This window comes from Ostrinia nubilalis, chromosome 11 (assembly GCF_963855985.1).
Source record: "Ostrinia nubilalis chromosome 11, ilOstNubi1.1, whole genome shotgun sequence".
Lineage (NCBI taxonomy): Eukaryota > Metazoa > Arthropoda > Insecta > Lepidoptera > Crambidae > Ostrinia > Ostrinia nubilalis.
This window is the reverse complement of record NC_087098.1, coordinates 805272-819780: the sequence shown is the minus strand read 5'-3', so window position 1 is coordinate 819780 and position 14509 is coordinate 805272. Positions and strand designations below refer to the sequence as shown.

The 14509-nt window shown below is 39.2% G+C and overlaps 2 protein-coding genes across 3 annotated transcripts in view; both read left to right on the top strand.

The window, feature by feature from the left end:
- The first annotated feature begins 61 nt into the window (after positions 1 to 61).
- Positions 62 to 12383, top strand: LOC135076030 (protein Aster-A-like). Of its 2 annotated transcripts, XM_063970477.1 has the most exons (5): positions 62 to 256; positions 1385 to 1507; positions 8024 to 8096; positions 9697 to 9804; positions 10513 to 12383. In XM_063970477.1, exons 1-5 carry the CDS (start codon positions 213 to 215, stop codon positions 10792 to 10794), a joined length of 630 nt encoding a protein of 209 aa, XP_063826547.1. In that variant the 5' UTR covers positions 62 to 212; the 3' UTR covers positions 10795 to 12383. The 2 variants fall into 2 exon arrangements, with proteins under 2 accessions (XP_063826547.1, XP_063826548.1); XM_063970478.1 differs by lacking the exons at positions 62 to 256; positions 1385 to 1507 and adding an exon at positions 3988 to 4097.
- Positions 10797 to 14509, top strand: part of LOC135075958 (uncharacterized) — a 58263-nt gene continuing 54550 nt past the window's right edge. The window contains exons 1-7 of the mRNA XM_063970405.1: positions 10797 to 10810; positions 10895 to 10956; positions 11136 to 11240; positions 11420 to 11524; positions 11704 to 11808; positions 11988 to 12092; positions 12272 to 12535. Coding sequence (XP_063826475.1) covers positions 10797 to 10810; positions 10895 to 10956; positions 11136 to 11240; positions 11420 to 11524; positions 11704 to 11808; positions 11988 to 12092; positions 12272 to 12535 — 760 coding nt within the window. The remainder of the gene's footprint in view (positions 10811 to 10894; positions 10957 to 11135; positions 11241 to 11419; positions 11525 to 11703; positions 11809 to 11987; positions 12093 to 12271; positions 12536 to 14509) is intronic.

The following is a 14509-nucleotide window of genomic DNA, read 5'->3' as shown; positions in this document are numbered from 1 at the left end:
TCACCATGAAAAAATATTTTTTACTGATGGCAATCCCAAACGCCAACTGTCAGAATCAGTCGCTAATGTCCACCGAATCAAAATCAATCTCATTTCTTTGTAATTTTGTGCAAAAAATCCTTTATTTGGATGATGATAGCAAAAAACAGGTCAGCTAATGACCACTCGCGTGTGCCTACCGTGAACGTGAATTAGAAGACACCGCTGAAACTATGGGCACCTCCGAATTAGACAGCCGCAACATCACAATTTCCATGTTAGTATTATTGACGCATTTCTACTAATTATAGAGTGATCACCTCGCTCTGTTTATACGTAGACGGTGCAAAACACTTGTTTGTTTTATCTGTTAGCAGATAAGAGGTGATCTAGTTGTTAACTAGATGAAATAATTAAGTTTACTCTGAAGGGGTCAATGCACTAAATAAAGTCTGGGACTGCGAGGCGAGCAGTGAAAGACAAATAGTTAGCGTAGTTTTTGTTATTTCGCTCTATTTGCGCCGAAACTTTGCTGGCTACAAACTGACTACTTTTAATAATTAAAATTATTTTGGGTGTTGTTTACATCAACACATTTCATGCTTGACTTAGATGTATCCAATTAAAAAATTACCCGACTTCTGATAAACATAACATTTGTACCCGCCCACAGTTACAAATAAATAACTTTGGCCTTAACAGTTCAGAACAATTAGTGTGTTTTAAATTGTGGAAAAAATATCAAAGTGTGTGTGCCAATCACCATTAGCTCTTGATTACTTTATTAATCAGTTTATCTTGTAATAAGCTACTATTATAACACTTAATCCATGTCTATAGCATTTACTTGTTGTTTTGCCTGATTTTGCAGTTTTTGTTATTTAAAACAGAATGCAAAAAATTTCATTTTACAACTGGTGTGGTTTTGCAAGTTTGAAATAAATAATTATTACTGAACCAGTATAAATTAAGGTGTATTCATAAAGCATTTTATTTGATGCATAAAGCTTCTGTTGTAATGCAACTCAAGCAGTGAGGTCAGCACTCAGCGTGCCTATGTATTATTACAATGCTAAACCAAAGATGCAAATAAACATTAATTTGATTAACTTGATAAATATTTTCATGTAAAAATCATTTTCGTGGATAAGCAGGGACTTGAGTTAATATAAACCTAACGTGAAACATAACTTTTTCTTTACATTTGCTTATCTTCAATGACAGTCTGCTTACCTATTTTTGGATGTGTATAATAAGAGCTCTGGAAAGGGCCTATATACTCAAGAAACTATTAGATTTGACTCGATATACATAGTGTCATCATGAATGCACATTTATTTGATTAAAACTGTCTTCTGTCTACAATTTGCTAAAATTCTATGTTTTGTATTATTCTCATGTTCAGGAGAAAATCAGTTGAGAATCTGGTGATCTCGTCTCAAGACGCCATCGGGCAGAGCATCAGTCAAGCCCTCACATTCTCTGGAGTCATCACACAGCACGCCAACCAAATTATACAGGAAACCAGGTGAGCTGTACCTTGCAATTTATTTTATAAAAAAAAAAACAAGTAATATTTTATACAGTAGTAATAAATGGTTAACAAATATGCATGGCCAGGTTGCAGGGGCGGGCGCATGGCGCACTCAAACATATGAAATTATTTGAGTGTCCTTACTGGACACCGGCGTGTCCAAAGTGTCCTAGGAACTGAATAATGGGGACTTAATAAAGTGTTCCTGAAAACCAAAACCTTTCGATGCATCTAAGTTCTGATTCATAACGCGATACGTGTGCTAATAGAGTACATCCGGCTTAAAATTTCGATTTTTGTTACTAAAGTCACGAAATTCGTCGCGGCCGCTTTATGTAACCATACCTACCAGAACATTTTGCTACGATGCAAGAGCCGAGAGCTAAACTTTTCGTCTACTACATTTTAATTGGCCATTATTTTTGCCGCTTTTATTGCTCTACATTTGACACATTACGTGCGTCGCTTTGTACGTGTACTACTCGCATTACGATTCACGAATATCAATTGAAAAAACCTTGGATGGATTAATTAGAGTAATCCAAATCATTTAAACTCGTACAATTTATGTGCTCGGCGATAAAATTAACGTGCGTCCCAGGATGGCCGTTAAAAACAACGACCGATCGTCGGACGATCGTTGAAATGGCCACATCATGAAGGGCCCGGGAAAATCGTGAAACACCGACACTTCATGATTTGGCTGACGGACGACGCCTGTATTTATCACAACACTCAAATATGACTATTCTCCAGCCTGTGATTTCTTCCCAATCCTAAAACAGGTTTGATCATAATATTATGTTAAAGATTAATTCGACTTTTGCGGTGATAGGGACACATGCGTACCTAAATCAAGTGTGCCTGCAGTAAATGGAAAGGTTAATTTTCAACCTTTGTGTATGGTTCATTGCTCAACATCGTTCGATACGACTGAGCGTCGCTGTAGGCTTTACATGGAAGGGTTCTAGGATCCTAAAGATCCTAAGATCCCTGCTTGAAAGAGGTACCAGCAATTTGCAGCCCTCATCTAAGTGAGAGTAATCAATTTCGTCCGTGTTCTGGTGCCAGGTCTTACGATCTACCATAGTATTGACTTGGTCAATCTCATTGTTCATAATATTGATATTTTGTTTACTTACGATGACTTAAAGGCTTGTCCATCTGCCGCCATTCACTATAATAATGTTGGCGGCGTGCTCAGATGCGCTCAATGTGCAAGGGGGTTTGCCGCGAAGATCGGCTACGTAAACCATCTTCGGCCGTACCAGTGCCGCCAAGACAGGAGTTGAAGTGGTCGCCATGACCGAATCGGTCGGATGAATCAACATCATTTTGTTTACTATATGCAACATTTAAAAATCGAGTAATGTTTATTTATAGACCAGTCAGCGCGTACGTGCAGTGACAGTGCAGCCAGATATTATGCATGCACTTTAACAAAGATGAAGTAGCATGCGTGTTAACTATTGTTTACTCGGAGCTGCTGATGATAGGGTTGTTTCCTTCAGAGTTCCATATTGCCTAAGCATTTCGCAGACAACTAATGCGCACATTGAATAAAAGTAGAGATAACTATATAAGTAATTATTTATTGGATTAATTAAATAAAGGAAAAGTTACGGTCTTGAGTTCAGTGTACAACAGATAAGAAATAGGTAGGACATATTGTTGTTTGACACGTGCCCTAAATGTGTATAAAATGATTCTTTAGGTGCTTGAGACAGGGCCTGCAATGCATATAGGTTACTGACATACATAGGTACTGGACAATTCCTACCTTAAAAATTTTAATCAAGGAAGTTTGAAAAGTGTAACGCTTCTTCGTCGGTAGAGCCTTTGCTCTTAAACCCACACATTAAAACCTAACATTTTTAATTGTTGCGTAGATCCAATCCAAAGGATGATATCCATCCAAAAAGGCCATAATTATAGAATGGTTCTCCTATCAGGACAGAAGATGCAATATAAGTGCCTACTTACTATTTGTGATTAAAGTTAAAACTCATACAGAGACAGTCCTGTAAACTCCTGTAGCTATATTTCTGCTTCTGTTAGGACTTACATTACCAACTATATCGTTTGTAGGTATTCTGTTTAAAGTGACCTTAGTTATGATTTACCTTCCATGACATCTCTTACTTAACCTACTCGAACGCATAACCCTGAGGTGCCAGCCCGTGGCATCGACTTATAATAAATAAACAACGTATCTAGTATGCGATAGCCCTACTATCTTCTCCAACACGCAAACGCGAAGCATTCGTATCACACAAGTAACATAAAAACGGTAATTTCAGAACTCTTAAATCCTTAATTGTTGTAAGATCTAGTTGTACTCTTTAATTGGTGCTTGTCTTTTGTTTATTTGTTTTCTATACTTTCTTTCTCATATCTGTATTTCTACAAACGCCATAGTAAAAGGATTATCTACCCTATCTTATCATTTGCGGTTGTTCGTATCGGGTGTGCTATTTGTGTGTTAATATGACTTTTAATTAGACGTGTGGTTAATTATGAACGTAGACAAATACCAGGTTTTCTATTCCCAGTGGGACTCCATGTGGAGAGTGCTCATTTTAAAGTAAGTGGGTTAGTTTAATTGATATATCCAAAAGGCCTATTATTTTTACATATTAATGATGGTATGGCTTGTGTGACTGTGTATGGCGTAATGATTGTTAAATACATTACACAATTTTGTAGCTTATTTGCATAAATAATGTGGTTTACCTCAATGTGGTCAAAGTATTAAGAATGAATGCAGATTGAAATGTAAAGTAAGACTTTGTGAATCCATCCAATATTTGTAATTATTTCTTTGAACTCGAGGCTTATTATAACAAAGCTGTCTAGGACTGGAGTATTCCCACCTCTCGTTCCCACCGCAACGCATATGTAGTATAGCCAGGATCTACAGCTTGACCGCCAAAAAAACAGTGAAGGTCAAGATTGTCCTGGGGGAAAGTTAAACTGTAATAAAAGCCGGCTGTAAATTTTAACCAGATGAGCCCCGAACTTTCCCTGATCGTTTTATCATAATGCAAGTGTTCTGCCTATTGTCTGTCCTATTTTATCTGTAAAAGCTGTCGCCAATTTTTTAAACAGCTATAAATAATGTCATGCTCGGTATGTTCTAGTACTTATCTCCGAAACTTAATTGTCATTAACAGCCAACCTTTTCTAAGATACTAGCCTTTAATTAAAATTGACTTTTATTGATTTATCAATGGTTTTAGATTGTAATGCGATCTGCTGGCTAGCTTCGGACCATTATTAAGGTTGCTAAAACCAATGTGACACAAATAAATAAACACTATTTACGACGTGCCATTACGTTCTTCCTAACGAACACAAAGAAAAATCGGTCCAGAGTTTATCTACAAGTCAATTAAAAACAAATTACTCATACGTAGACGTAGGTACAAAGAGGTAACCTTTGTTTCGCTACTGTACTGATTGTTGTAACAGTTTTTGCGCGTAGCATAATATTTCTGGTTTATATTTAACTAGATTTTACCGCGGCTTCGCCCTTAAGGTATTTGGTCTGCCATAGATTCCTTAGTCCTTATCAGAGAGCTGGCGATCAGAAACATGGAAGTCAGAAACTGTTGTAAACAAGAAAACTTTTATTACACAACAAAATGTTAGTGGATTTGAATTATGGGATCCTATGCTTTCATCTTCAAGTCCTTTTACGTCATGAACAGCCTTATCCTTCGGGATATACAGATGTACGGGGCTACCATCGTTTATTATAGAGTCAATACTTTTGTTACAATAAATTGTTTGTCTAGCTCACCGTGAGATCCTATCCACCGTTGTAAGCGAAGAGTTTACATGTAAGTGCAATAAGAATTCTGCTAAGAATACAGCTAGTTTTAAAACTAGTCGAAAACAATTTTGTTTGTGACGTTATTGACCCCATGACCTGCCGACAGGCTCCTAACGTTGCCTAGTGTTTACTGTGTTGTTGTGCTAAAAGAGTAATACATAAGTCCATGGTGTGTGTTTGACAATGTTTTTCCGCACGGATCACCTCCGGATATTTCGAAGGTTTGTACGATAAACAAATTTACATAGATAGGTACGTACTTTCCACATTCGTTGAGGGCATGTTTTGAAGCAACTGCTAAACGCTTGACAATCACTAAATATTCTTTTGGCATTAGTTTTTGTTCCTCTTTCTAGGCAATGTAATATTCGAAAACATAAAATGCCTAATCCTAAGTCAAAAACTCACGGGCACTTACAGGATTCTTTCATCATCCTCATTTTAGACCTTTTAGCTGCTCATTATTTGAGCTCTTTATTTAAATATCTGATTATAACTTATCTAAATTAATTAAGTTCTATTACGTATGAATCAAACTTAGACTAATTTCTCCTCGGGGAATTCCCTGATAACAACAAAAGCTGAATCGGAAATTAATTGAAAAAGCTTTCGTTAAAGTTTCATTCATATCGCGTTGGTAACTCGTCTCGTCAACACATCTGACTATACATATGCAGTAAAATCAAATCCGATATAATATTACAACTACATGCGATGCCCGATTGTTAGTCTAGCTCTATGTACTGTTTGATCAGTTCTAAAGTAAATAATAGCTCCAGTTTTCTCACTGCTAGCCTTTGCTGGTGCTGTGGTTGCGGCACCGAAACAAAGGCTCCAAAGTGAATGCCATTGCCAATTTCGCAAGTCACTTTTTGCTGTTTTGCAACAGAATCCGTGACTCACTCGGTTACCAACCGCTACTTTGTTGTGATTTTTATCTAGCTCTCGAAGCTAGCCGTGAACTTGTGATCGTGTAGTGCATTTTTGAAAGAAAGTGTCGTTTCTACACAAATGGATGCAGATGGTGGTGGGACGACGATCCCTCGAGAGGAGACGGGACGAAATGACGAAGGGTCTGATGTTTTATTGATGTTATTCTGCTTGCAAATACAGTCTACATTGGACAGATTTAGAAACGATTTATCAATGAAACAGTTCCGATTGTGCTTAACTATCTCATCAAAATTTGCCCCCAGCGAGATTCAAACCCGCAACCGCCGCGGTACATACTCGTACACGACCCACATTTAATTTTCTCAGCTGCGTTCTATTCTTTTACTAACTTATTTATTTACCTGCAAACAAAACTAAGATGTACTCATATGTAGTATTCTTATCGAGGTTGTACTCGTATTATGTTTGTTGCTCGATAATTTCCCTATTGTCTTACTATCTCTGCAAATTGGGTTATTAAATATTGTATTAATTGACGGATGTCTGCCTGCTGTCGATCACGCGTGACATTGTTAATTTACTTGTTTACTTGCACTCGACAGTTATTATTTATTTACGTACATATACTATGTAAATAGTAATAGTGGCCAACTACCGGTTGGAATATTAAGGGAGAGTCCGGTAATTTGGACCAGTTTTTTTCAATCCCATTTTACACATAGTTTTCTTTTGTTTTTGCTAATGTTCATGGTATATAATTAAATAGAAATTATTCAACTTACAATTTCATAGGTATTAATCAACATATTTTTTGTATATTTAGCACAAATCAACAAAATACGAGCTCAGAGCTTCGGTCCAATTTAGCCAACCGGTTCGATAATTTGTACCACAGGGTTACTAAATTGGATTTCAATAAATTTCAAGCCTGTAAAAAAACTATGGCAAAATATTATACGATACATTCTTAACAAATTAGGTAACGAAAAGGAACAGTAGTTAATAACATAGACAGTCGATATTGTTTTACACGTTGTCACGATTTTGAGTAAAAGTTTTGTAATTCCAATTATCGTAACGCACACTTGTACCTAATCTACTTTGCCAGTCTTTTGCTTTCATTTATTGTTAGTCAAACATAACTACGCTATTATAAATACAAAATATGATTTAATAAAAAAAAATCGAAATCCTTTGGTAAAGTTCCATACAACTTGATGTGGTACAATTTAGCCGACTAGTTGATAGTGCTTTTAAAAAATCCCTAAAAAATATAGCTAATAAATACCGAAAAATGTTTCAAATAATTGTAATCCACACTAATTTACGCTTCTAAATAATATATTAGAAACATCCAGTGATTAAATTTAACAAAATTACAAACTAAACATGCATTGTCAAAAGTTACTTGAAAACAATGAAAAAATACTTTTCAAAATAAAACACACGTGTTCGTTGTCACGGCAAAAACCACATGGCTGATATTAATTGAATTTAGTTGTGTATCGCTGAGTGTTGCAATTACAGACATTCAATAAATACTTTACGAAATATGAGGGTGGTACAATTTACCCGGCGGTACAATATACCGAACTCTCCCCTACATAGGTAAAAACTGCAGTCCTATGTTTAGTTACTTGTAATAAGCTGTACAACCGTGCAGAAGAAATTCTTGGTGTGGGGTAGTCTGAAAAACTGGACTAACCTCAATCCAGTTTCGTAATAGTTATTAGGGACTTACCCGAGTAAAATTCATTAAAAATGTGTTTATTGTATTCCAGAAACGTGTCCAGGCCTCCATCCCCATCAGTGCGTGCCCTAGAACCCGGCTTGGACACCTTAGACAATGACAAGGTAATTATAATTATACTCATCAAATTCTCCCATTAAGTTATGTTTTATTTTACGATATATTAGTATAAGGAGCAAGTTATCTTACTTACTTAGATGTGGGATTGCGCAAAAAACCAGTACAACCCACCACGACTGCCAAGCAAAAGCCTTAGTATCCTCTGAAAACTGGAACCATGTTTCCAGACTGAAGACTTTTTGTTTAGTCGGGCAGTTAATCAGTATGGGCATGTATCGAAGTTTGCACATTACATTAATTTGGTATAGGCCGATTCTTTATACATTTTAGAATCGGGCTCAACTATTAGCCAACTAAAAGTCGATGGTCTGCACCTAGACTTAATAAATAACTTGGTGGATTCAATGGTTATTAATGTCTAACTGTAACAATAAAAAACTGTCTGTAACATATCAGCACCAGCATCTAACAGGCCAAAGTCCGGCAATGGTCCCGATGATTCACACAATGGCCAATTACCATAATCTAGACAGGTATTAACCAGCATCGGTGAGGTTTGGCTGTTCAACTGTAATTGCCTTTGTCCGGCGCGTGTGAGGTCACACAGGCCTTCATTGTTTACGTCCCAAATTCATTGCCAGATGTAATTCGATGCAATAAATACATTTATTAGCTGCTTGGTACTCATGCATACTGAGTTCCGGTACTGGTGTAGATTTCTGGGCTACGGTTTTTGGTCGATTTATTAATTGATTAGACAGACATCATTAGATCATAAACCAGACTTTTGGGATAAGAAATGAAGAAGAAGAATGAACTGAAGGCTCATCAGACTTGTAACCGTTAGAACCATATCAATCAACTGTTAATCAACAGCCCTTAGTTAGTGCGTGTGTTCTCGCGTAACTTTGGAAATTCGTCTTAATTGCAATAATTATATTCATAATAATAACGCCTTCTAACTGAGGCGTGAACCACTATACAGGGTGGAATTTTGTAATGCCACCTGGAGGGAAAGTACTCTTAATATTGTAGGTAGATAGAATTTTTTTCTCAAAGAAAACGTTCCTTTATTTTTGAAAAGAAATAGAACTGCATTCAAAGATTTCCAAAAATTTGCTAGCCCCACCTGGAATTCGAACCAACTAAAATCTGTTAAAAATTACACCCTGTATTTTTATTGCATCAATCGTTAGGGTTAAGTATAAGGTAAGGATGAATTTTCTCTAGTAAACTTGATAAATCAAATGAAAGGAAAACCATGAAATCTTAAATAATTTTAACTATGTACAGGAAATTGTATGGTATGGTAGAGAATTTTCGAAAATCTTTGAATGCAGTTCTCTTTCTTTTCAAAAATAAAGGAATGTTTTCTTTCAGTAAAATTTTCTATCTACAGTATTAAGAGTACTTTCCCTCCAGGTGGCATTACAAAATTCCACCCTGTATATCACCAGAGGACACCTTTGCTGTCATTAGTAGAGGGTAGGCTTTCTTGATTAAGACCAAAATGTTTGTAGAGTCTAAAACGAACACATGATTGAGTTCTCAACTAGTCAGCTATGTTTGTGTAATACAACTCCAGTAAAGATTAATAACCATCTATGTAATACTCTAGTCAAAATCGTATATTCCCTTTTCCAGGGCAGCAACTCGTCCTTGCACCTGCCGTCGAACTCGGACTCGGCGTCGGTGTCCAGCGCCACTGACCTCGTCACCGTCATCAACGCCGGCAAGGGAGACAACCCCAAGGTATCCTCCATCGAAACACTACCAGCGTCCCACGATATTTATTTAAAATTACGAAAATACACAAAAGAGTGCATGAACTTTACCTACCTAGCTTGCAGTCCACCTGTCTAGATGGATCTTCATCTTTTTAAAAGCGTGCAAACGTAGATACAGTCCCCGGCAATAAATATTGCACTACGACCTATGGAAAGAGAATCGGTTAATTTCGGCTCGTAGAGCATTATCTCTATCGCACACTACCTATACGATTGACAAAACGTCATTGACAAAACATTATTCAATGAAAATATTGTCCGAACTCTTAGTATTTCTCTTCGACTGTTAAGTATTAACACATTGTAAACCACTTTTCTTTCACGACTATCAAAAGTTTTTAGCAATTTAATTCACAAAACCAATTGCACACATTTAAAATAAAGTTTGTTTACACTTTGACAAAACGTCATTGTCAGTCATTGTTCAAGTGCGACAGTGATAACGCTCTACGAAACCGAAATTAGCCGATTGTCTCTTTCTAAAGGTCGATGTGCAATATTTATCGCCGGGTATTGTAGATAAATTTATCTTGTGTGGAATACAAGTCAATAGTAAAGAGTTTATACTCGAAGGAGAATCTTTTTCGATTGTATGTATTATTTTCATATCAACTTGGAATCAGACACGTAAATCTGTATCGTTGTGTAAGTGTTTGAACGAATACGTTTTCAGGTACAGATCACATCTCCCGCAGGGGCGCGGGGGGCAGACGGAACCGCGCGTTCCAAGAAGAAGAGCTGGTACAACGCGCTGTATCCCACCTACAAGAGCAAGTCCGACGACTTCAAGCGGCTGTTCAAGGACTTGCCTGACGATGAGAGGCTCATTGTAGGTCAGTATACCGCCACAACTCTTCCAGCAGTAACTAGACAAGAAGAGCTGGTACAACGCGCTGTATCCCACCTACAAGAGCAAGTCCGACGACTTCAAGCGGCTGTTCAAGGACTTGCCTGACGATGAGAGGCTCATTGTAGGTCAGTATACCGCCACAACTCTTCCAGCAGTAACTGGACAAGAAGAGCTGGTACAACGCGCTGTATCCCACCTACAAGAGCAAGTCCGACGACTTCAAGCGGCTGTTCAAGGACTTGCCTGACGATGAGAGGCTCATTGTAGGTCAGTATACCGCCACAACTCTTCCAGCAGTAACTGGACAAGAAGAGCTGGTACAACGCGCTGTATCCCACCTACAAGAGCAAGTCCGACGACTTCAAGCGGCTGTTCAAGGACTTGCCTGACGATGAGAGGCTCATTGTAGGTCAGTATACCGCCACAACTCTTCCAGCAGTAACTAGACAAGAAGAGCTGGTACAACGCGCTGTATCCCACCTACAAGAGCAAGTCCGACGACTTCAAGCGGCTGTTCAAGGACTTGCCTGACGATGAGAGGCTCATTGTAGGTCAGTATACCGCCACAACTCTTCCAGCAGTAACTGGACAAGAAGAGCTGGTACAACGCGCTGTATCCCACCTACAAGAGCAAGTCCGACGACTTCAAGCGGCTGTTCAAGGACTTGCCTGACGATGAGAGGCTCATTGTAGGTCAGTATACCGCCACAACTCTTCCAGCAGTAACTAGACAAGAAGAGCTGGTACAACGCGCTGTATCCCACCTACAAGAGCAAGTCCGACGACTTCAAGCGGCTGTTCAAGGACTTGCCTGACGATGAGAGGCTCATTGTAGGTCAGTATACCGCCACAACTCTTCCAGCAGTAACTAGACAAGAAGAGCTGGTACAACGCGCTGTATCCCACCTACAAGAGCAAGTCCGACGACTTCAAGCGGCTGTTCAAGGACTTGCCTGACGATGAGAGGCTCATTGTAGGTCAGTATACCGCCACAACTCTTCCAGCAGTAACTAGACAAGAAGAGCTGGTACAACGCGCTGTATCCCACCTACAAGAGCAAGTCCGACGACTTCAAGCGGCTGTTCAAGGACTTGCCTGACGATGAGAGGCTCATTGTAGGTCAGTATACCGCCACAACTCTTCCAGCAGTAACTAGACAAGAAGAGCTGGTACAACGCGCTGTATCCCACCTACAAGAGCAAGTCCGACGACTTCAAGCGGCTGTTCAAGGACTTGCCTGACGATGAGAGGCTCATTGTAGGTCAGTATACCGCCACAACTCTTCCAGCAGTAACTAGACAAGAAGAGCTGGTACAACGCGCTGTATCCCACCTACAAGAGCAAGTCCGACGACTTCAAGCGGCTGTTCAAGGACTTGCCTGACGATGAGAGGCTCATTGTAGGTCAGTATACCGCCACAACTCTTCCAGCAGTAACTAGACAAGAAGAGCTGGTACAACGCGCTGTATCCCACCTACAAGAGCAAGTCCGACGACTTCAAGCGGCTGTTCAAGGACTTGCCTGACGATGAGAGGCTCATTGTAGGTCAGTATACCGCCACAACTCTTCCAGCAGTAACTAGACAAGAAGAGCTGGTACAACGCGCTGTATCCCACCTACAAGAGCAAGTCCGACGACTTCAAGCGGCTGTTCAAGGACTTGCCTGACGATGAGAGGCTCATTGTAGGTCAGTATACCGCCACAACTCTTCCAGCAGTAACTAGACAAGAAGATACAGCGCGTTGTACCAGCTGGTACAACGCGCTGTATCCCACCTACAAGAGCAAGTCCGACGACTTCAAGCGGCTGTTCAAGGACTTGCCTGACGATGAGAGGCTCATTGTAGGTCAGTATACCGCCACAACTCTTCCAGCAGTTACTAGACAAGAAGAGCTGGTACATAAGGCACCTGCCAAACTGCTCTTTTACCCTTGATTATGCTTTAATTTGTCGTGGAGACAGAAGGAACACCACAGCACGTGCTCATGGAGTGCAGAAGCGTAGCCGATCAACGGGCTCAAATTCTTCAATCACCAGCATTGCTGCAGGAAGCCTGAAGCGACTATAGCGGGTTGGTTGGAGTAGGAAGGTACCACAAATCGCGCACATTAGCCCAATCAAGAGGCTAAGTGCGTTTTTCGATTGCTCTACAAAACTTAACTAACTATGCCTTAATACTTGTAAGATAATTGTTTAACATCTTCGAAACCAGAGGGGGGGAGGGGCACTGGTACATAAAATGAGATTTGCGATTAAGGTTCTGGAGTAGTACCATTTCCAGATCAACTGCCTTCCCCTGCCTTTCCACAACGATAGTAATGACTGATTGTTCTCCCTTTACTTTGCAAACTATTCGTGCGCCCTATAGAAGGACATATTAGTCCACGGGCGTATTGCAGAACTACCTGTGCTTGACTGTTCTATTCTATGAGAGCTATTTGTCTGACCACAACCTCCAATAAACAATCATATTTAGCTGATCGTTTTCCCTTTTCGTTGCAGACTACTCGTGCGTACTACAAAAGGACATCTTAGTCCACGGCGGCTATACGTGTCGCAGAACTACCTGTGCTTCCCTGTTCTATTATATCAGAGATATTTGTCTGACCACAACCTCCAATAAACAATAATATTGAGCTCTCCCTTTTGCAGACTACTAGTGCGCGTTACAAAAGGACATCTTAGTCCACGGGCGGCTATACGCGTCGCAGAACTACCTGTGCTTCCCTGTTCTATTCTATCAGAGCTATTTGTCTGACCACAACCTCCAATAAACAATCATATTTAGCTGATCGTTTTCCCTTTTCGTTGCAGACTACTCGTGCGCACTACAAAAGGACATCTTAGTCCACGGGCGGCTATACGCGTTCCAGAACTACCTGAGCTTCCCTGTTCTATTCTATCAGAGCTATTTGTCTGACCACAACCTCCAATAAACAATAATATCGACTAAAATAGTAAGACACGGGTCTTAACGCGACGTTTATTAATGAGTTACATTACACTGCACAACAAAATCCAACTTTTTTTTTGTTGCATGAGATTTTTCACTTGTTGTTTACTAATTTAGGCTCGCTGATTTTAAATCTACCCTCAGATTTTTTCTAGCAGCTCTAGTTTATGAGATACAGGTACCCTCTTAAAATGTACTCTCCATTTGACTGCTGATATCGCTATCGTCAACGTCTTACTAGTTTCTGTTTCTTTTTTTGCAATGACTTCGTCTAGAAGGTCCTATGTAAACAATCTAAATAGATTTGTCACATTTGTGGCAGATATACATTAAAAAAATCCCGTTTAAATGTGTCAGACTTCGTGAAAAATGCCTATTTGTAATATAAATAAATACTTTCAACGGCTGTTGGAAACAAATAACAAGCCCTGGATACCGAATATAGTGTGTAAAACGTGCGTGGAGTATTTAAGATTATGGAAATATAACAAGAGGGATCCCTTGAACCTTATTAGTCCTATGATTTGGCGTGAACCGTCAAACCACCACGACGACTGTTATTTCTGCGTTGTAAACATAACAGGAATTAACCGCTAAAATCATTCTAAGTGGGTTTATTCTAATGTGCTGTCAGTTACTAGACCTGTTCTGCGTTTAACTATACACTAAAACCCCAACCAAGTACATCTCAGGTACTGTACTACAGTACGTCCGCACGAAAATTTTCAACGAATGGATCGTTACGAAAATTGAGTGTTGAGACGTTAAAATGTGAAATTTCGATGGACCACAACTTGGAAAATTAATAAACGATGTAAATTTTACTGAAAGTATGACAAACACTGAAAAAAAAATGCAATGAGTTTG